This window comes from Antedon bifida, chromosome 5 (genome assembly GCF_963402885.1).
Source record: "Antedon bifida chromosome 5, ecAntBifi1.1, whole genome shotgun sequence".
Lineage (NCBI taxonomy): Eukaryota > Metazoa > Echinodermata > Crinoidea > Comatulida > Antedonidae > Antedon > Antedon bifida.
The window spans coordinates 22,743,648-22,766,710 of record NC_136230.1 but is presented as its reverse complement, the minus strand read 5'-3'; the positions used below and the strand labels follow the sequence as shown (position 1 = coordinate 22,766,710).

The following is a 23,063-nucleotide window of genomic DNA, read 5'->3' as shown; positions in this document are numbered from 1 at the left end:
TAAAAATATTGTGAAATGTTGGTGATGATTTATATTTTTTTAGATAATTGTCTCACAAAAATAGTGTACAGAAAGAAACAAAGAAGAAAAATAACTAGATTAGAACTCGTCACTTTGACGAGTTTGGGTCATCCGCAGAAACGCAACATGCACATACGTTAAAATGTGAACGCCGTCAATTATTATTCCATCCAATGACATGAAATAAATATGTTTACAGTGCTGAATTATACCTATTTTGTGTCATAAAGCATAACCGTTTTTACAGAATACACTGAATGTTGAAAAAGCATAGTTGAAATTACGATAACAATATTTTAATCCAATTTTTATCATGATGAGTCATCAAAATGTAACATGAAGATAGGAATTTTAAAAGATAATTATCTAAATAATTACATTAATAAAAATTTGGAGAATTAATTCTGGGCACGAATAAAGAAAGAGAGATGAAAATCGGACTTTTTAAATTCAACTGGCCATGTGATGACGTCATGACATCCGATAGACAACATTGTTATAATATGAATTGAAAACACCTTCTATAATGAGTTTTATTCAAGAGGATTAAATCTACTACAAAAATCAATATTATTGCAAAAATCTTATATCTACCCTACGTTCGAGCTGTGCGCACAAGTGCGTGCGCGCAATGGCAACAAATTCGAACATTTTGAAATATAATACTCAAAATGATCTTAAATGCGCAGAAAATAGATTAGAACTTGATTTTTCACAATATGAAATTTTAATCGCGCGTGTGCGTGCGTGTAATTTCTTGTGCAATAAGTCATTTTTATTCCATACAAAGTTAACCCCTTATATAGATTATGATTTTGTTAAGTTTCAATAAAAAAAAAATGTCTGTGGTTCTGAATATATTTATGATCAATCATAGAATTTCATAAAATCACACGTACGAATATAGATAGTATTCTGTAAGGCCTTTAAGGCACCTCATAGTAGATCTATGACCTTGTTCATCGCTACCTAGTTACTGCCTGAAACTACCTTACCACATGATGTAGATATTCAGACATGCGTATGCGTAAGTTAAGAATGTACGCTAATATTTCATTTTACGTTTTTATTGTTGTTATTATAAGGAGCTTAGCTAGTTATTCTAGCATTGTAGTATCTACTGTGCATATTTCGTTAGTGTTGCCCTTTGACCTTATATATTGATAGTTGGAATATGTTATTGTTTTACACTTTAAACTGTTAGTTGAATTGTTATTTACTATTACTGTGTTTACTGAAACATTTATATTATTATTACTGTTACAGCTTATTAAACCATCACCATTATTACTGACTACATCAATAAACAGGCAGTCCTGTCAGAACGTACAGCAGATTATTAGTACTTTATTACATTAGTTACGCTGCGCAACTCTGGCGTTAACGAAAACTTTATTACGATATCTTCAGATAGAAAGAAGAAAGAGAATAATAAGATGAAAACAAAGATCCTGACAATCACAAGGGTTATCTGCAACAAAGTTGCGAATTGACCAATAAATATTTCATACAATAAACATGCATGACATGCCACGTGTACTATAATACTATTTTTTTGTTCATTGTAATGAAAAAATGTGATAAATTACCATTCCTTAAACTATACAGTAACACAGAATCTTTTTTTTTTCTCTTTTGTGGCGTTAACCACTATTTATTCATTTAATCTTCAACAGATTAATACAATTATTTCTAATAATAATAACTATTTCATTGTTATTCTTACTTCTGTTTGGTTTATATAGAATTAATGTTCCGTACCACGCCGAGAATGTTAAAGAGTCGCTATCCAATCGAGTTTGAACAATACCATGAAAGCCCCAGTGGTCTAATGGTTAGGGCAACTGCATATCAAGCAGACGGTCCGAGTTCGAGTCTCGGTTGGGGCGACTTTTTCTCATTCTCACAGATTTCCTCATCTTTATCGTTTCAAATTAATTAATTAAATTTCAGTATATCACCGGGCGGTTTAGAATTAATGTTCTTTGCCTACTGTGTTTATATATATAAAAGTATCTCTTTGGAGATCCCGCCTCGTGAATAAAAATACTGAAAGATGAGGGCGTATCAATTTGATCTCTGTTGCGCGTGCGTACAACTGAGGACTAGTGCTGTTCCGCCGTACCACGCCGAGAATGTTAAAGAGTCGCTATCCAATCGAGTTTGAACAATACCATGAAAGCCCCAGTGGTCTAATGGTTAGAGCAACTGCATATCAAGCAGACGGTCCGAGTTCGAGTCTCGGTTGGGGCGACTTTTTCTCATTCTCACAGATTTCCTCATCTTTATCGTTTCAAATTAATTAATTAAATTTCAGTATATCACCGGGCGGTTTAGAATTAATGTTCTTTGCCTACTGTGTTTATATATATATATATATACATATATATGATTTCTTTTATTCCTGTCCACCCAGGCAGCACTTGCCAACTCATATGCTATGACTTTATCCAAATTCCCTCACTTGCACTGATGAAGGGCTAGTGTTGCCCGAAAGCTCTGCTAACTTTTCTGGCTGTTTACTTTATCGTTTTGATTTAGCTTTTCGCTTTTTTATTTGTATCTCCATTGAGATCCAGCCACTGATACCCACAGCATTGTCATTTTTTTCAGTAATTTGCCTTTGGATTTATATATATATATAATTATATGAAAGATGAGGTTGTATCAATTTGATCTCTGTTGCGCGTGCGTACAACTGAGGACTAGTGCTGTTCCGCCGTACCACGCCGAGAGTGTTAAAGAGTCGCTATCCAATCGAATTTGAACAATACCATGAAAGCCCTAGTGGTCTAATGGTTAGGGCAACTGCATATCAAGCAGGCGGTCCGAGTTCGAGTCTCGGTTGGGGCGACTTTTTCTCATTCTCACAGATTTTCTCATCTCTATCGTTTCAAATTAATTATTTAAATTTCAGTATATTACCGGGCGGTTTAGAATTAATGTTCTTTGCCTAATGTGTTTATATATATAAAAGTATCTCTTCGGAGATCCCGCCTCGTGAATAAAAATACTGAATGAAAGATGAGGTTGTATCAATTTGATATCTGTTGCGCGTGCGTACAACTGAGGACTAGTGCTGTTCCGCCGTACCACGCTGAGAGTGTTAAAGAGTCGCTATCCAATCGAGTTTGAACAATACCATGAATGGTTAGGGCAACTGCATATCAAGCAGACGGTCCGAGTTCGAGTCTCGGTTGGGGCGACTTTTTCTCATTCTCACAGATTTCCTCATCTCTATCGTTTCAAATTAATTAAATTTCAGTATATTTGTTCTATAATTCTCAACATCTAAAATTGTAAACACTTAACTAATACATGTACTGTAGAAGATACATTTACTAATGTTATATAACTATTTTCGGTAGTATTTCTTTGATATATAATTCATTTATACCCTATATATAAACTATATACATTATTTTAAAATACGAATATAAAACAAACATTGGCGAAACAAAAATATAAAAAATTCTTTTCTTACTCCTGTGTCTAGTTTTATGTATCATGGTTATATTTGTTTGCTTCTTCTCGTGCGTTACTTATGTTTCGTTACGTTTTTTTTTTGTTTTCATTATTAATTTATACAATTTTTTTTTAAATTCATACTTCATATAAGATAAAATGAAACTGCCTATTTGTATTATACAACATTATTATGTAAATATCTGTATATTTATACCTGTAGTACATAACTATTCTCATACATACATATATATTTTAAATAATCAGATTCAAATATAAATTATAACAGGCGGTTAAGGTAAGATCTTTTGTTTTTTCCGCCATCAAAAGACGAGACAGTGATCCGGTCCATTTGTTTACATTGTTCAAAGTATGTGCTTTGTAAACGCATGTGGTCCACATATTTGTTTCCTGTACCTAGTACAATGTTGCCTCGATCTGACTAATATATCACTAAGGTTGGGAGGTCTGCGAAATGCAATAAAGACGTTTTGTGGACTGTATAATGGGCATATGTTTCTCAATAATAGCCCGCAATTTTAGTTGTATGATAAAAAGACCAGTAAAGCCTCCACTGATTGTGAGGGCGTTTGTTGTATGAGAGAATGTATCTGGTGGGTAAAAATCTGTGATAATACCACATATGGCTAAGTGGTCCAGTGGTATGATACTCGCCCTGTAAGTGAGAAGTCACAGGTTCAAATCCAGCCAGAGACATTTTTTCATACTAACTAAAAATACGGAACTTTCGCCAATGAGCTATGCTATATACTCTTTCCCCTACCTGCATAAATGTACAATTGAGATCTTTTAAGCATTGATTTTACCAGAGACATTGATATATTAACAATTATTATTATTAATAACTCTATTTGCATCCCATCATCATCTAGTTCTGCTTTTTACTCTTAGTTTCCATATTGTCAATCATTGTATGACTTGTTGATTTTTAAACGCATAATCCAGCAGGCCTAGAATTCATATATTATAACATGTATATTGCATGAAAATCAAAGCGCTTCCCATGGTTCCGTTCATAAGCATAATCGTTCAGTTGGTAGATTAGCACAATGATGTATTAAATGTTTTTGTCTCTACACAGGGTATTATTCATTTAGGAGCGAGGATGGTGCATGGTTCGTTAAAGCACTGGAAATCACTTTAAAAAATGTACCACAACATGGACTTGACATTCACCAAATACTTACAAGAGTAGCTTACCTCGTTGCTTTTGGATGCAAGTCAGATACTAACTCTACAGTGTCATCAAACAAAAAACAAGTTCCATACATCGTTTCTACGCTGACTAAAAAAATGTGTTTAAGGTCGATAGATGGGGAGCCAGAAAGGGTTTACGTGCACCCTCAAGCAAACTATGGTATATTAACAATGCTTTTTTTGCTTCCTTATATCAATACAAATCAATTTGTTGCTTTTGCCGAAAAAAAAACCGGGATGCTTGGTCAGTACAGGTGCCAAAAGGTTAATATGGTCAAAGTTAGGACTTTGCGTAACTTGGTAACTTCTGGGTGTATTGAAACCATTTTTATGTCAAAAGACCAGTATTTCTATTCACTCTAATAGACAACTTTTGCCAAAAGTGAACGGAAACGCTTTTCTGACGACTGATCAAGAAATTGGCCATATGAATACCTCAGCAACCACTAATCAGAAAGTGATTTTTTTGTACTCACAATATTCGCTCTAATGTAATGAAAATCATAAAACTGTTAATTAACCCGTAATTTTGACGGCACAAACATTTTTGGCTTAGAGCATCACATTTTTTATATTTCATAAATTGTTAGGCATATTTCACTATAATGGACAACTTGTGCCAAAATTGACCATGACACATTATTATTGATCATTGGTAAAAGAAATGGTCATGTCAATAGCTCAGCAACCACCAATTACTCTACTATATTTGCTTTAATACAATAGAAATACACAGAATGTTAAAAAAACAACTTATTTAGACAGTTTCTTTCTTCCTTGTGTTTCAAATTATGTAGACGAAGACATATCAAGTAAACCGTAGTATAAGTATGTTATTATTAATCCTAAATAATCCTATAATAATCTTAAAGAACATTATTGTTATTTACTCGTCCTCCCTTTTGTTGCAATCACTAATAATTTAAGAAGAAAAAAACTCTTACGAGATTTGTTATACAATTTGCACAGTAATTGTACAACATCAGTATAAATGTAATATTAATTAAACTATCCTAAATAACTTATGGTTTTGAATAAAGATTACTATACACCTAATTTACAATGTGTATTTATTTGTACTGAAAAGATTCAATATAAAATATGACTAAGTATGTTGCATTAAATAGCTTATTGTTACTTAATCATCTTCACTTTTATCCAAATCATTGTCAAACTCTGATTCGTGATATTTTTATAACTACTGTATCTGTACTTTGGAACATTGGAACACCTGACAAAAACAAGTTCTTTAGAATTGTTGTTGAAGATATTAATATTTAGTTTTAGTTTTAATTAAAATCACATAACACTGATGCATTTATGATGTTTAGCTTGGTTTACTGTGCAATTTTCATAACAAACCTGGTAAGAGCTGTTGCTTCTTAATTAGTATTAGTTATAAATTATTATTATAATTTAGTGATTCCAACAAAATGGAGGATGAGTAAATAAACCATAAGCTACTTTCTAACATAATATACAGTATAGTCACACCACGGTTACTTTGATTCGTTTATATTGTTTAACTGTGTTTTAAAAATAAATAACAATACATTGCATAGTACAGTTGATGTTATTCATTAGAATGAATAGAATAGTGTATTTACCGAGGACTCCGGATACAAAGTATCCGTAGTACAACCATACTCTCACAACAGTCAGTCACTGAGATATAATAAAAATGAAAAATAAAGGGGTTTCTTTTGTTAATTCGCCTTTAAAGTAACTATAAATATATATTCCTAGTAAGTTGAGACCAAGTTGCTAAATATTCGTATGACCATTTTCTTTACCAACTATATACTCATTGTCTTTGGTTCAACAAAAAAGCTACATTACTATAGTATATTTATCATGCTGTAACTGCATTAAAATATTTCATTGAATGAGTTTTAATTCTACTCTATTTACAAAGTAGATATGATTGACGAAACAATCGACAGGCCCCAGAAGACTGATGATGTTGATGGCCTTTCGGACGAATTTATCAGGTAAGAAATCAGCAATACAATGCAAATGTAATTTTTGCTCTGCTTCATGAAACCAGTCTCGCCCATCATTATTTAAATTATAATATTATTTTAATATCTCATAATTATATACCTACCTGGAGTCAATTATATTAATATATCGATACATCCTTAACTCTCTATTGGAGGCTGTTACCACAGTTGATTTGAGATCAAATTTAAGTAACTATAAAAAATAATTGTTGTTGCTAATAAAAAATAAAAACTGAAATAAGGAATTTATTTGTACTCATAGCATACATACAGATCCTGCAAAGCAAACACTGAACAACAAGAAAGAAATCTTCAAAAATATTTTTAAAAAATCTTCGGAATTTAAGTATAACATGGAGAGAAAGGGGTATGCAATTATCTTTAACAACATAACGTTTGACGAAGAATTGAAAAAGGAGAACCGTGAAAGCGCAACAGATGACGCTAATGATATATACGATGCCCTCGTCAAAGTCAACTTTGAAGTCGAAAAACACATTAATTCCAATATGGCTCAAACAAAACGTGTATTAAAAAAAGGTTTGTACTATACGAATAATTTATATTTAATTTCTGTGTATGTGTTCCCGATACCGGTATTCATTACAAGCTAGTCACACTCTTCAGGTGAATGAGTGATGCAATTTGTCTGCAGATAATGAATGACCAAGAAGTTACGTTGTTATTTTTCATATTAAGATAATTTTCAAAAGTCTATTGCTTACGGATGTGCTGCCTATCTAATGTAGGCCACTATGTAATTTCCAGCTGATTTAGTGTCTTTAGGATGTAAAGTAATGAAAAAAATATGTTGCCATTTTTTAAAAAAAGCTTAAGGGTGTCAAATCCAAGATGGCCGCCAATACGTAAAATATCCAATAAATGTACCATATTGGACAAAGTAACACCCATTATGAATAATATTTTAAGTTCATATGGGTTCTCTGCTATATAAGAATTATTATAAACCTATATTCATTAGTATTCTGACATTTTGAATTTCAAAATGGCCGCCATTTTTTAAAAATAGGTTAAATTTCTTATTAAAACGTGTGTAAGTTAAATAAAATTAGATTGAAATACACAAAATGATATGCTTATGACAACAACATGGTGATTAACACAAAATGTTGACCATCAGGAGGTCTATAGTACTGACAGTACACTTCTTCATATTAAAACATCGCATAAACTTCTTCAGTTAAATGACAACTAACTCTGCCAAAGTCCTTCAATGAAATATTTCTAATCTTGAATGCGATACAGTAAGTTGACCTTCCTTCGTTTTCTACTACTGTATCCATCAAACTTCAACAGACTGATCTGCAATCCCAACAAGCTTGTTCAGAAACAAATTGGCAAAAGTACTGCAATACCTCATTTCACCGCAAAATAATCTCTATAGGAGTCCTCTTTTACTTTGATAAGTTTGTCACCTGTATTCACCGTCATATATATGTTTTGCCAATGTTCGTCTTATCTTAGGATCCCATATAGACAGTTTGCCTTCTACAAGACTTGTACCAATACCTCAAACATTTTCTGTCCAATTTCATCATCATGCCATGGCCAACAAACACCTTTGTGCGAATTGTAGCATTCTTCATTAATCGGGATATCATCTCTCTTTAAATGTTGGCTTTCAAACTCATCAACTAGATTTTCCAGCTCTGATGAAATCATTAATTTATGTTATTCCAATGATACCATGCTCAATGACCCTGATCAATTGATGTAAATCCAGCAAGTCCCACACATACATGTCCTCTCATAAACTCCAATATCTGTAATTTGTTTCCGTAATCTGTTGAAATTGATACAGCGGAAGTAACCGGTCGTAGTTCAGGTGGTCATGAGCGAAGAAATATTTGATAAAAGCGTGTGTACTTTCCTTGTGTCTTCTCGGACATAATAATAGGGATATAGTTTAACCACATCATTTAGATTTCGTCGACTCTCTGTATTCAAGTTAATATCTTTATGATCAGCCTCTTTCAAACAAAATGATACTTCACTTAGAATCTCTTTCTCTGTCTGCATTTGTAGAAGCAAGTTGTAGAGAGAAAGCAGAATTAGTGTGCGTCTGTCCTTTAAAGATGTTTTCCATTTAAGATATTTGTGTCACTGATTGTATAGGTAATACAAGTTCAGTTTCAACAAAAGCACTGGCCTCAACACTATTTTCACAATGCTACATGTCCAAAAGCCATATAGTTCACCGGGTTGACATAATAATTGCTTCTTGATGTCATCTCTGTCCACCTCCACTCATCTCGGGCAAGAGTTACCAGGCATTCTTGTCTTTCCCTAGTACATGAGTTTTTAAACCACAACCATGTGCACTCATCAAACCAGTGTATAATAGTGGTCTATCTGTAGGTGGTACATATCTAATGAAATCGGTTGAGATTGTAGAAAATGAGTAGTAGGAGTTAATGCTGCCTATGAATCTTGTGAATGAGCTGTATCTGTATTGCCTTCAAGCTTCTGCCAAAAGTTGACAGGTTGAAAACTTACCAACCATACTGGTGACTATGACCCTGAAGGTTCAGACATTGAATTACATAACAATAACGCATTTATTATTTAACATCATATTTATACAGGATTTCACAATAAGGTATTAATGCACTTGTTTTATATTGTGGTCCTGTCTCCTGTCAAGTTTCAGTTTCATGAAAAGAAATGAGATCTGTAATTTAGAATCTATATATAAATTATGGTTAATTCTGACATAGGCGAGCACAATGGAAAAACTTTGGAACAAATCTCTGCCTTGGATACCTACCTGAACTAGGCCTATCCCAGATGTACCGCGAAATGTAAAACAGTTTTCACAATTACGATATTGTTCCATATTTCTATCTTAGGAATATATTATAAAGAGTTTTAAAACCTTTCTGATTTCATCGGTAGATTTTCAACTCAATTTCGATTGTACGCGGTCAAAGTAATTTCCAGGTTCACGATGAGTTCACAGGTTCACCTTGCATCTACCTGGTTTCAGTTAAGTTGGTCGTTAGTGGCTATAACCATTTTAGTTTTTTGTTTATTTTCGGATCGGACCGTGCGTGTGAAGGTACAGTAGTAAAAAAATAAAATCCCGATAGCCGAGTTTTATTGAGTAAGCTGGCAGGAATAACTGTAGGCTATCTGTGTCCCATTAGGGCCCATATTGCAAGCCATCTAAAACATCTTCCTTCTTGGACCGAAACGGCCTACACTGTCGCGGAAGTTAGTTTCAAAAGATGTTTAAATTAAATAATGTATTATGAGATGGTTTTTATTTGAATAAACGCCTCCCCAATAAAACATCACTTTGAATAATAATCGCCTACACCCACCTACCCAACTATCTAATAAACGCCCATCCACATTTATACACACAATATTGTATTATATTTATAATAACACAATTATACTATTTGTAATAGAATTCATCACACTGTTAGCTACAATTTACCAAGCATTTGTTATTATTTTTTATTTGTTTATAAATGTTACGATATTATTAAACTAAAAAATCCCTCGAGTAAGCATCTCCCTCAAATGAACTCTGCCTCCCCACCTCCGCCCTATAAGGGCTCTACCAAACAATAAATACTATACTTTAAAATGTTATTAATCATCTAAGACACTGTGAAACAGAGTAGGTTTAGTTTTTCGAATGTCAAGCATTTTCAATAATGGTGACCGACAGAAAACGTACAAGGAGAACGTCCTTCTAAAACCTTTTTACCCGAGTCATTATCATTCCGAGAACCATCGTTTACACTTCCTAGAGGAAAGCGAGCTCACCTTCTAGTTAGACGTAATTGTTGTTGAATATTTGATATAAATTGGTAAGTTGTTCCATACTTTTGCAACTCCAATTTTGAATGATTATTTAATTTAAGAGTCATAGTGGGGTATTATATATCTGTTATATAGAGAACATTGACAACTTTAGACAGCCTTATATTTAGACAATCCTGTGAGAAGTGACAATTTTAGAACATTGTGTACAAACAACAATTTATGCACACACTAAAAAAAAGTATTTAAAGAATTTAATTTTTAGTGGCGGCCATTTTGAAATCCAAGATGGCCGACAGATTATCGCTTTACATAGTTAAGATTGCATAATGGGTACAGTAATACCATCAAAACGGACTTGTTCCACATTCATAATTTGTATTATTGGTGATATTCTGATTTTTAATAGGGTTATTTGAATGTTGGCGGCCATCTTGAATTTGGTCCTTTAAATATCTTTTGAAAAAATGGCAACATATTTTTTTTCAATCCTTATATTATCAAGATATGAAATAAAGTCAAAGTTTGCTTTTAACAAAAAATATACACGACATTCATATAAACGACATCCCAGCCTACACTAATCGTTAATTAACTATATCGTTTGTGTCTACATGTTGATACTAGCTAATTGTTGCTGTTGAGTGAGCATGATTGGCAGTTAATTACATATTTTTAGTACATACATTAATTACAACGTTTGCCAACACTATTCGTATTCGTCGCTCATCACACGAACCGGCGAATCCGCAAAATGTCCATTTATTTCGAGAAAATCGCGATTGTAAAAAAGGCACTTTTTGCACGGTCATTTCTCGCAAGAAAAAAAGCGAATGTCCATTATTTTTGTGGTAATTATGTAAAAATATATCAAATGAATAATTTTAAAGTGTCCATAAAAAAATTCACTCATTAATTAAAGAGTTATCACTTAATTATTACATTCGTCACTTCGTGTGAAGATTATTTACCGCGTAACTTGCAGCTAAGCGATATTCGACGCATATTCACAACAAGAATCTTACGCAATGACTATGAAATATGCGGTATTCGCCGCGATTACGTGGTAATGAATAGGCAGTCCCACGTAAACATCTTAGATAGGGCCCTAACGATAATAATATAAAGTAAACAAATTATTCTGTTAAAAATGCAAAAGAACAATCACAAATCAATTGCAAAATATAATTTATAGTAGCCTAACTGATGTGAAAATATCATTTTTACTTGTAAATAGGCCTAAAGCAAATACGTAAACATGGTTCATTTAATTAAATTTAATTATTAATTTATACATTATTTGATCTCTACATACGGCAAGGCAATGTTAGATAGTTAGAATAAACGTTTTTAATTCAATATTCCCTTAGTAGTAGGCCTACGGGAACAGTTAAAACATAATTTAGGCAGTCCATTGTACAATACGGCGTTTTCAGCATATTAGGCCTACAATCATTTAGCCATTCATGGCCAATATAGAATTTATTTAAAAATATTGAATGTGTTATCTGCCTTTTCTAATAAAGTATCCGTATTTAAAGGCTAATTTAAATTATTTACTAATTTAATGTGATACTGTAGCAATGTGGTCTTATTGTATGGCATATCACAGGATAATGTGCAGACTATCCTATATAGTATACGATAGTATTTAGTATAGCCATGCCCCCAAAGATATTTAGTAACACACTGATTATAATAATTATACTGTAACTATCTAATTTAAAAAGCAAGAACACAAAATATAAATACTCTAACATCAAAATGTATAAATTGTTTAATAAAAATGTGTATACAGAAATGAAAGTTATTATCCATTATCCATTAACAATAGAGGTGAAATTTGATGTTAGAACTTATAACATTGATGTAGTCCTAATCGTTACCGTAACGTTTCGTGTGTTGTCAGTGCCATAATTTGATGTAATGTTCTTGCTAGTGCTCGAGTGAACGTACGAAAGAACAAACATCGAACCGTTGAATTAAATTTCCTGAAATGTATTTATATAATTAGCTTACTAAATAATTTAAACTAAACATATAAATCAGTTTTTACTGGGTAAAATACTGTTCAATATTCTATAATCTATGCTCAATCTAATTTCGCGGGACTGAAAATTGGCCATCAAATAATGGAATGTTCCAGATATGCAATAAACCAATCAAATCACATGCAATTAGTGACGAATTGCATATTCGCCGTTTATTGAGCACGTATCCGCGAAGTATGCGAAGCGCAGACAGAGTCTGTAATCTCTTTGAATTGCGCCCTCTATTGAGCACGTGACTGACATTCAGTTGACATTTAAAATCCGTTACTTCCGTTTCTCTCCCACGTTGTTTTCGTCACTTGAGGTTGGCATAACAATAAAATAACGAATTTGTTAGGCTTGTCATCAACACTTTAACTTATAAACATTCTAAATAACATTTAAAAAATACTATGAACACATTTTAAAGCAAAAATAATATTGTTTGAATATTGCTGTTTTTTTTGGTACAAAATAACATAATTTTTGTATGTTATTTAATTTTTTATAATACCAATTATTAGAAGTTTTTTGAAAATGGACTATGGTCTTATGGGTAATATGGATAGTTTCACTATGGATTGCACATGGTCATAACCGGGAAATAATTGAATATACGGAATGGGAACCGGGCAAAATGTGAACTTTTACTGATATTTACATGGAATATGAGCATTTACCAATTTGTATAAACATTCATTTTTTCAAGACGAAACTTGATATTGCTTACATCCGACACAATGAAGATGGCAATTGAGTATTTATAATTATAATTATCGGTTTGTCAAATTAAAACGCCATTTTTTAAAGATTGCGCAATCAACAGAATACTGCCGACCTCATTAAATAGTCGCATGTCTTATCTGTAAATACATACTTATCAGCGAGGAAATTGTTACCACACATTCTAAAAGTATTTTCTGTAATAGAGTGTTTTTTTTATAAACTAAAATATGTTTACGATTGTGTTTGATGCAAGTATATTATATATTTTTAAAAATGCAATTGTACTTACCCCTAATAAAACAAATGGAACGATCCAATTTACACTATGTGATTGGTTGTTGTGGATTATACCATTGTCAAATAGGTAAGTAATTATACAACATTGTTATTGTTAATCAAATATATTGAATGGCATGTAATCCAGTTTTTAAAAATAATTAAACATAATTTATTGATTTATAGACTGTTTTATAAGAATTGTTAACACTATTAAAATATAATATAACAAAATAACAGAGAACAAAATGATTGATATAGGTCATCAAATAAATCAAAGAATTTGATCGATGACATTGACGACATTTATTTCTAATGAGGTATTTGTTATCAGTAACTGATAATCTAAGATTGGAAAAATATTTGAATAGTTAGTTGTACATTCAGCTTTCAACAGAGATAGGAAATCTGTAAACTAATTCACATTACTTTCATATTTGGACAAGAAAGAAAGAATGTTCTTAAACTTCCTACTTAAATCCAGTAACGTAATACAGTACTTAGTAGTAGATGTATTGTCCTCAAAAAACATGAAAAATAAAGATAAAGCCAATTTGACTATTTTTTGCTTTAAATTACAGTTTTTTAGGTAAATACATTTTCTTTCGATCCAATTTTTGGTCAAAGTGGATACTATTAGGTGACATTCAAATGGCATATTCAACAAAAAATGTTTTAATAATTATTTTTTTCAGGAAGACAATACATCTTTAATAATTTGTTGTTGGGCACAAAGATTGCACATGAGATTTTTTGTTTTCTGTATTATCACAAATTTTATACTCTATCCATTAAAAAAACATTATTAAGATCAACTTCAAAACCTGTGAAGATACAACAATCTGTGAAGATACAACAGTGCCAGTACATTATTCCTCAATTTTCCTTTTATTGGCCTTCTTTTCAGGAATCGCCTTTAGAGTTGATGGACTGCACGAAACCCAGTGATTTTTCACCACTGACAGCAAAATGGTTAATCTGTCTGTTGTTCTGCCACGGTAGTCACGTTGGATGCCATTCAATCTTGCGTGCATTGACTCACCACCTTGTTCGCCATGGAATCCTAATCCCACCCCCCATTTCTTGATCCATGGTATGATATGCTCGCACAATATGTGAAATTTTGGAGGCTGCGTTTCATGGAATGTGGCGAAAATCTCTTTATAGATTGATATATTTTGTTCTGTAGGTAACAAAAGCAAAGTTGTCATTTATATTCTGAATGCTTAATATTTATTTAATAATAAATATGCAATTATTTAAAATTTAACAAAGATTTCTGTACTGTACATACGCAACTGATCAATTTCAGCATTCCCGAATTGTTCTGCTGAATTGTATAATCTGTGGCAGGCTCCAAATGCATTAAATAACTTTGTGTAGGCCACAGCTACATCTTCAGCCTCCTTCAAAAGAGTTGGACAAATGGCTTGGACAGTGTGGGTTATTCCATCCATTAAATATTTAATATTTGTTGTCTGAAATGATTTAATTTATTGTTTATTCAAAATGCAATTATTAAAAAAAAACTGAAACAGCCCATGCCACATTTGTAAGTCATCAACGTCAGCTTTATACCTACCATGTACAATTTATGGATATGGTTCCCAACAAAACACTGTCCCCAGTATGCCTGCCTTGTTATGCCCATTTTGATCAAGCGTTTGTCCAACTCCTCACAAATGGGACCCGTTCTCTTCAAAAAAGTTGGAGACGGTGGCGTGGCTTCAATATGTTCATTCTACAAAATAATCATGACATAATTCACATAGTTTTCTCATTCAATTTGCTTTGTTCAATAATAACAATAAAATATTTCTTATACTTACATGAGCATTTAATTTCTCCATTTTCTGATTAATCTGTGTAATCAGTTCAATTGCACAATCATCATTTCCATGACCAAGTAAATTAAAAGCATTAAAATAATCAGTCATTTGGCCTATCTCCTGTTCCAGATTTTCCTTTTCATTTAAATGGTAACGCAAACATTCATTATGTTCCACTAACTGAAAAATAGGGTTAAAAGGGTCATTGTAAGTAACATGGATGGAATGCTCTGTATACAGGGTACCAACAAATGAAATTATGATGTACCTTAATGTACTCTTTACGAGCAATGCTTGCATTGATGCCGTCAGCTTGTTGGGCCATCTTTTTATCGAGTGTGTGGCATGCATCCTCTAAACTTTGATAATGCTTCAACCCAAGGCCTAAGCTAATATGCAGTCCAGGTGGACAAACCTAATTGTAATGAAACATTCTTTATTTAAAACTGATGATGGTATATTTATTCAAACATTAATCATACAAGGCAGAAATTATATATATAATTTTTCTGATATAAAAAGCATCAACTTATCAACTCTTATCAAACAAACAGTTTGATCAATCTATGAGCTTTACAGTACTTACATGATCAATGTCAATGTCGAGTATTGGTGAACTTATTACGTTGTTGTGAAACTTTGCATTTTTCAACATGCTTCCATTGCTTGCAAAACTGTCCAAATCTTTCTTCATAGATTCTAGAGATCTTTTTGTTAAATCCACTTTACCCTTCGAACTCAGGCAATATAAGCAAAAGTGTCGTCCTATAAAAAATACATTTTTTTAGTATTAAACTATTTATGAGATATTGCCTAATATAATACTAGGTTCCAGTGTATTAGAATTACAGTACTTACCACTTGCTCCGGATAATCCGTAAACACGGCATTCATATTCGTAATCCCCGAAAGCAAACAATTCAATTTCTTTTCCACTGAAATAAAGGAAGAGGTATATATTATGTACAGAATTATGAAACATAAAAAATACATACTTACCACTTTGCTTCAGACAATCCATAAACACGACATTTGTATTTATAGTACTGTAGCTGAATGCAAATAATTCAATTTCTTCTCCACTGAAATAAAATAAAAATAAATCAAAACATATAGTGAAATCATAAATAGTAAATACTTTTATAAATTGTCAGAACTGTTATGATATAAACTACTTACTTCCACACCAATGTCTTGAGGTCTTCAACTTGGTTCCTAATTCTCTCCATTCCTGTTTTTAAATTGTAGGTGCAATCGCCTGCTTCCCATATCAAAATTGTAACTGTATTTTTCAAAGAATTGGGCCGGTCAACATTGCCAATTTGCAGCATAAATTTGTAAGTTCCTCCTCCTTTGTCTCCGCCTAGTTTAATCCATATTTTATTTTCTGGTATCAAACCATTGTGCCAAGTAAGCATATCAAGACTAAAAGCAATAATAAAACAATATTGTGTTCATATTTCAAATGCTTTGAAAAAAAAATCTAATGAAAAAAAGAAAGAACATTTGATAAACGTGTGTATTTATACCTTTGTAGCTCATCTAACAATTGTGTTACTTTCACTCTTAAGTTTTTCACTACAACTAATGGCACATCTGTGAGCAACAACTCATCTGTCTTGGTATCTTTCACTAGCAATGGCACATACTCAGATGTCAGATTGTCGCCTATGATCTCATCAACTTGACAGCCAATACTGGCTTCGCATTCACAAACGACCCGGTACTTTGCTAACCATCTAAAAATAGAAGAAATAATAGTTTGGAACGGATGCTTATTTTAAATGAAGTAGATTGAATAATAGGTTGAAATAATAATTTGGTTTTATTTCAGAATAAATAAATGTCTAAATAATAAAATATACCTTTTTAATAATCTTGTTCTAGAGCCACTTAGTCCAAGGTGAGTTCTCATTGAGAGTATATCTCCTTGGGGCATCCTAATGGGTGTTCGAAGCATAGTCTTTAATTCTTCATTTAATTGGGAAAATTCGTGTCTGTGTTGTTCTAATTCAGCATCTTCTCCACTTATCAGTTTTCTGAATTGTTGAATCTGTGAAAGCAAAGGTATCAGTTGTTGAAATTGACGATTGATTCAGAAGTTCCCTTATAAAACATTAACAATCAACTTTTGTACCTGGTGTGTCCTCCTGTCTTTGGTTTTTTTTGATGCTGTATTTGACGACACTCTAACTGCAGGTATCTTCATATACCTAACCGTCTTCAAAACAAAAAAGAAAATATGAATAAATTTAACAGTATAGTATGTACACGGTCAATTGTAATTATGAGAAAATAAAGAAATGTATTGTACCTGCCCCTTTGATCTGAAGGTAGCTATACCATTTTCTGCTGTTTTGGCAGACAGTAGTTGGTGCCCTAAAACTTCGACATTCGCTTGCACAGGGCTTGTGGAAGGTTGTTTTGCATAAGTGTGTTCTTTTAAGACACACACATGTGTATTACACTGTCGACATTCAAACTGACACTGACATTTCTTACATTTGACAGCAACAGACATATAACATTGAATGAAAAGATCAGGTACAGCAGTGACAGACAAGTAGTGTACATTAGTTAAACAGGTAGGACAAATCATGAACTCGACATCAACAAAACAAGTATTAACACATGCTTTACAAGCAACATGATGACATGGTAACTCGACAGGACATTCACACAATACATTACAGATGCAACACATGAATGGTCTTAGAGAACCGATAATGTTGTAAGAATCGGGAATAGTTGTTAGTGTTGTGTTTATTGGTTCAAAATGCTTGGTAACTGATGAGGTATGAGCCATTTTTCTTTGACACTCTGCATTTCCACGTCCCCTCTTCTTTTTCTTTGGCCTTCCACCTATGTGATAACAATTAACAATGGCTTTAAAAGTATTTGCTGTACATTAAAAATATAAACAAAATAAATTTTCTCTACCAGTATTAACTAACCTTTTCGTAGTTTATCTTCACAGATGTTACATCCTATTCGTTTATGTGGCGGCCAGTCCTTGCAGGAAATTTGTTGTTTTTGGACAACACACTTGATGTAGCAGAGATTACAGAATGACGATGGAGTTACGCTACTATCTTCATCTCTGCTAACATTAAGCTGTTCCCAATAGTCTGCCACTTTCTTTGACCGAGAGCCGGCTTTGTTTAATTTAATACCACACACTCTGCAGAGTGTACACAGTATTTGTTTGTGGTTTTCCATCAATCTGCCAAAAAAAAAAAAAATTATGATTACTCTATTCTAATGTACTTATCTGGTATACAGGTACAGGTCTGGTATGTCTATACAAAGCACATAGTAGGCCTACTTATGTTGATTAATACTATGCCTAGGCCTAAAATACTAATTATAGGCTTATTAAATAGCAGTAAAACATTCTAACATAATTATAAAAAAATAATTATTTCCCAAGTCTTACTAGGATATTTTGTCTCTATTTTAATACAAATTTAATTTAAACCATTTCATTTATTACCAAAAACTTCGTGTAAAGAAATATAAGCAGATACTTAAGTACCTAGATTAGTTTTGCGGACTTCGTCATTGACGAAATCTAGGCCTATCACTAAATAAAATGATCAAACTTTTCCAACATTATAAAGTTGAGATAAATTATAAATTTTACACGTATGTGTAAATCTTGTTTAATATATTTTAAAAATATAACTTACGTTGAGTTTGTTGATTTACTTTGTCTTAAAACAGGGAAACAAACAGGGGGTACTATTGATATTATACGAATCGGCGACGAAATTTCAAAACAAACCAGTGAAGCGTATCGCGATACGCGCTAACTGCCAAACCTGAGGGCGCTGTCGCTGAATGCGTCCGTTAACGCGGATACGTGTGAGGCCGGTAAACAGTGTGCGCGATGCGCGTTTTACTCACACGAAGTGACGAATCGATATTCGACGCTTCGTGTGACGAATGATTATTATACAGATATTGACTGCTTAGAGGTTAAATATAAGATTTGACATCCCCGAGGGAATGATATTATGTTCGAGGGAATATATATTTCCCGAAGCGTCAGCTGAGGGAAATATATATTCCCCGAGAACGTAATATCATTCCCGAGGGGATGTCAAATCTTATATTTAACCGATATAAAAGGCGATATATGTTATATTATATAGCCAAGAACAAGTCTGCTGGGTTGGGTGAAGCTAGGCTAGGCCTAGGCCTCCTATAGTATTTGTATTGTATGTAAACAAGCCTGCCTAGACACCTTACCTTGCGAAGAATAATATACAGATAATTACTAATTAATGATTTCTTGGCAATAAAATATTCACTTAGGCCTAGGTCGTTTAAATTAACAGAAGAATTTCCATCAATAAGCCTATTAATAATAATATTATAATCAGGTAGGCCGAATAAACAATTCGTCTTCTTCTCTTCGCGAGGAGCCGAATCACCGGATGTTCAGTGCGTACTATGTACTAAGTGACTACCGTGTGTAGTGTTTCATCACATTTAGGGAGGACTAATAACAAATGAGGGCGCTATGTATGCATAGTTTAAATAGTTTAGATGATTAATTTCTTCAAGCAAGCTCCGTGGCGCAGCGGTAGAAGCGTTGTCTTGCGATGGAGTGACAATTCCACCCAGGTTCAAGATCCAGTAGATGACTTTTGTTTATTTATCGGCAAACGCGAGTGTTGCTACACGAAAATTACACAGTCAATATCATCGAACTCGAGAATGTATATGTTTAATGACAGGGGACACGATAATTTTAAATTAATCGGTCAATATCACCGTTCTCGAGGATATATACGATTTACGATCCTCGCAGCGGTAGGCATGTGACGCAGTTTCAACCAATCACGTTCACGTATTTACATAGGCTATGTAATGTAATATCATAATATATTCGCCAAATTATAATTAAAATAACTAATTAATGAAATAAAATACGCATTTGATATTTGCAGCAATTGTTCTTTAGAATAAATACTTCGCGCCAAAATAACGATTCGCCGGTTCGTGTGACGAGTGACGATTTGAATAAGGCAAACATTTTCTTTTAATGTTCCATTTAATGGAATGTTCTTCATTATAAAGTCATTGAGATTTCAAATGTACTTGCTAAATTCTTAAATTAGGGTTAAAAACAACATAATTTGGCCAAATCTGGAAAAAATTATTTACAAAGCAATTTTTGCGGCAAATTCTTCATATGAAGTACCACCAATAAAAAGTTCTAAAGATTTAGTCCATGGGAAACTTACTATGGTGCCATTTTCAAATGGCCGATTCTTGTATCTTTGTAATCGTCAATTATAGAGACTTGGTTTTGATCTTAAGTTGTTAAATTATATTCCTATTCATTATAATGGAATATTTTGCCCAAAAGTGACCGGAAACGACATTTCTGATGTTTTGGTTATTTCAATAGCTACTTGTCACATAATCTTGATGTTGGTCTCAAATTGTTAAGAAAATGTATGTTTCTATTTTGTATATTGGAAAATGTGGTTATTGACCCTTGAACGTATAATCAAAAACAGCACTAAACTTGGGGAAAAATCCCCATTTTAAATAAATTACATTTCTAAGAAACTATTCATATGAACATGTAGGCCTATTACCACAAAACAAACAACTCTCACTCATCGAGCAATGTTTCATTATAAACACAATTCGCCACAAATATTGTCTACATCATACTGTATGTCTCAAAGACTCTATTCTCCCAAATGTGCTTTGGGGTGTACGCATGTCAAGTCTGATGTTTTCATAGATTCTCTTCTCTCTTTAGCTGCAAGTAAAGACCTTTCTAATTTTTCCTGTTTGGCTATTGTATTTATGAGTCACGGTGATGAATTAGGGCTCTATGCAACGAATGGTCCAATTACTGTCAAATTTATGACAGATCAGTTTAAAGGCGATGAATGCCAATTTCTTATAGGAAAACCTAAACTGTTCTTTATACAGGTAATTTTGTTATAACTTTTACAATTATGTTTAAAAATCACATACAATATAACGTTATAATCGAGTTTAACGTAATTTGAATATTGATTTCATTTGTACTGTAGATATACAGTAAGCTGAAACAGCAAATAGACCATGACCCGTAGGTCTACAAGCAATTGAATATTAATTATCTAGTCCTTTTAGCTCAAACAAGTTAGAAATTTGAAGAGAAATTCCTCCATTATACAGGTTTCTCTATAAAAATACGTTAATTTGAATACATTATTTGCGTTATTCGATAATATAGGCTGATCGAGGAATGAAACTGGACCATGGAATTGTGTCTAGGCCTACTGCTTCTCGGGACGAAACGGATTCCCGTGGAGGAAATGAAGTTAATTCTAATGAACAAAAGATTCCAGCAGAAGCAGATATCCTACTTGCATACGCCTGTGCACCAGGTAAGGATAAATAAAAATGTTTCAGTAAACTGTTGAATAATACATTGGTGACTACTAACAATACATATTTATACACAATTCAATATGACCCTCGCTATCTAAAGACACAATAATATACTTCTAATATGTTTTGCCATAGTCTGTCTTTACTAACATCTGTTGCCTAAATGGAATCAAACTGAACCTGATAATACTTAATTATATTTTTCTCAATAATATTATCTCATTGTGTACGATTATACGATTATCACGGTGCATTTGCCTATTGAAATTAAACACTTTGTCTAATACACGTAAAATACCCCTGGAAGTATTTTAAGCATATTTACTTCCATCTCATCCTTCAACTTATCCTTTCTACTGTAGTCTGATCATCAGTTACAGCCAAACTACGCACAGCAGGGTTCTTATTTCTTTTCCTTTACAACATTCCAACATGTAGGAAGTCACCTACCTTCTTCGGTAGATTGCTGCAAAGGCTCACACAAACAAATGGTGGTATTCAACAACGCCATTTGGTTTTAATGTGCGGCATTTTGTTTTTACACACAGGGTATCAATCATATGACGAACAGAAAAGAGCATGGTTTATTGAAGACCTGGTTTTTGTTTTGAAAAATATACCACCAGCAGGACTTGACATTCACCAAATACTTACAAGAGTCGCTTTTCTTGTTTCTTTAAAATGCAAGTCAAATAATGGCTCATCGGACAAAAAACAAGTCCCGTACATCGTTTCCACGCTGACTAAAACAATGTATTTAAGGTCGAATGTAGATCCTGGACAAGTTCAATCGTCTTATAATTAAAACAACAATATTTGTATTTTTTATGTACAAATTGTTGTGTAACGATTATCTAAAATTCCTATTCATGCTGCGACAGGAGTAAGACGTGTTAGTGTAGAGCTCCTGGATTACACTGCTGGATATGCTAATTAAATTCTTCAGTGAAATAGTGATGCCGAAACAAAAGAGCTATTTAGAAGGCAGAAAACAATTTGTTTCCATTAAATTATGTAACTCGTCGACGGAGGATAATCACATGTGGTGTCCCCCAGGGTCTGTACTTGGCTCACTCTTATTTTTAATTTATGTTAATGACCTGACAAATGTCAGCGAGAAGCTACAAGTGATATCCTTCGCCGACGACACTACCTTATTTTACTCATCTCAAAATGTTGACAATTTGTTTACTATTGTAAACTATGAATTATCTAAATTTAATAACTGGTTCATTTCAAATAAGTTATTGATTAATACCCTCAAAACTAATTACATATTATTCCATTCCTAATCA

At 32.9% G+C, this 23,063-nt stretch overlaps 3 protein-coding genes across 4 annotated transcripts; 2 read left to right on the top strand and 1 right to left on the bottom strand.

Moving 5' to 3' along the window:
• Window positions 1–4,704: 4,704 nt before the first annotated feature.
• Window positions 4,705–14,575, top strand: LOC144842243 (uncharacterized). 2 transcript variants are annotated; one of them, XM_078698654.1, is made up of 4 exons: window positions 4,705–4,864; window positions 6,623–6,695; window positions 6,970–7,247; window positions 14,442–14,489. In XM_078698654.1, the coding sequence occupies exons 1-4, from the start codon at window positions 4,801–4,803 to the stop codon at window positions 14,480–14,482; spliced, it is 456 nt and encodes a 151-aa protein (XP_078554780.1). In that variant the 5' UTR covers window positions 4,705–4,800; the 3' UTR covers window positions 14,483–14,489. The 2 variants fall into 2 exon arrangements, 1 of the variants encoding a protein (XP_078554780.1); XR_013612110.1 differs by lacking the exons at window positions 4,705–4,864; window positions 6,623–6,695; window positions 6,970–7,247 and adding an exon at window positions 13,117–13,622 and having other exon boundaries at window positions 14,442–14,575.
• LOC144842242 (uncharacterized) lies at window positions 13,829–19,232 on the bottom strand. The gene is made up of 14 exons (XM_078698653.1): window positions 19,053–19,232; window positions 18,318–18,586; window positions 17,678–18,225; window positions 17,501–17,584; window positions 17,229–17,416; window positions 16,893–17,102; window positions 16,543–16,788; window positions 16,222–16,445; window positions 15,950–16,128; window positions 15,632–15,778; window positions 15,364–15,543; window positions 15,117–15,275; window positions 14,829–15,012; window positions 13,829–14,717 (listed from the first exon to the last, which is right to left on the bottom strand). Exons 2-14 carry the CDS (start codon window positions 18,580–18,582, stop codon window positions 14,404–14,406), a joined length of 2,928 nt encoding a protein of 975 aa, XP_078554779.1. The 5' UTR covers window positions 18,583–18,586; window positions 19,053–19,232; the 3' UTR covers window positions 13,829–14,403.
• Window positions 19,233–21,005: 1,773 nt separating this feature from the next.
• Window positions 21,006–22,573, top strand: LOC144843423 (caspase-7-like). The gene is made up of 3 exons (XM_078700208.1): window positions 21,006–21,321; window positions 21,611–21,764; window positions 22,317–22,573. Exons 1-3 carry the CDS (start codon window positions 21,007–21,009, stop codon window positions 22,571–22,573), a joined length of 726 nt encoding a protein of 241 aa, XP_078556334.1. The 5' UTR covers window position 21,006.
• The last annotated feature ends 490 nt before the right edge of the window (window positions 22,574–23,063 follow it).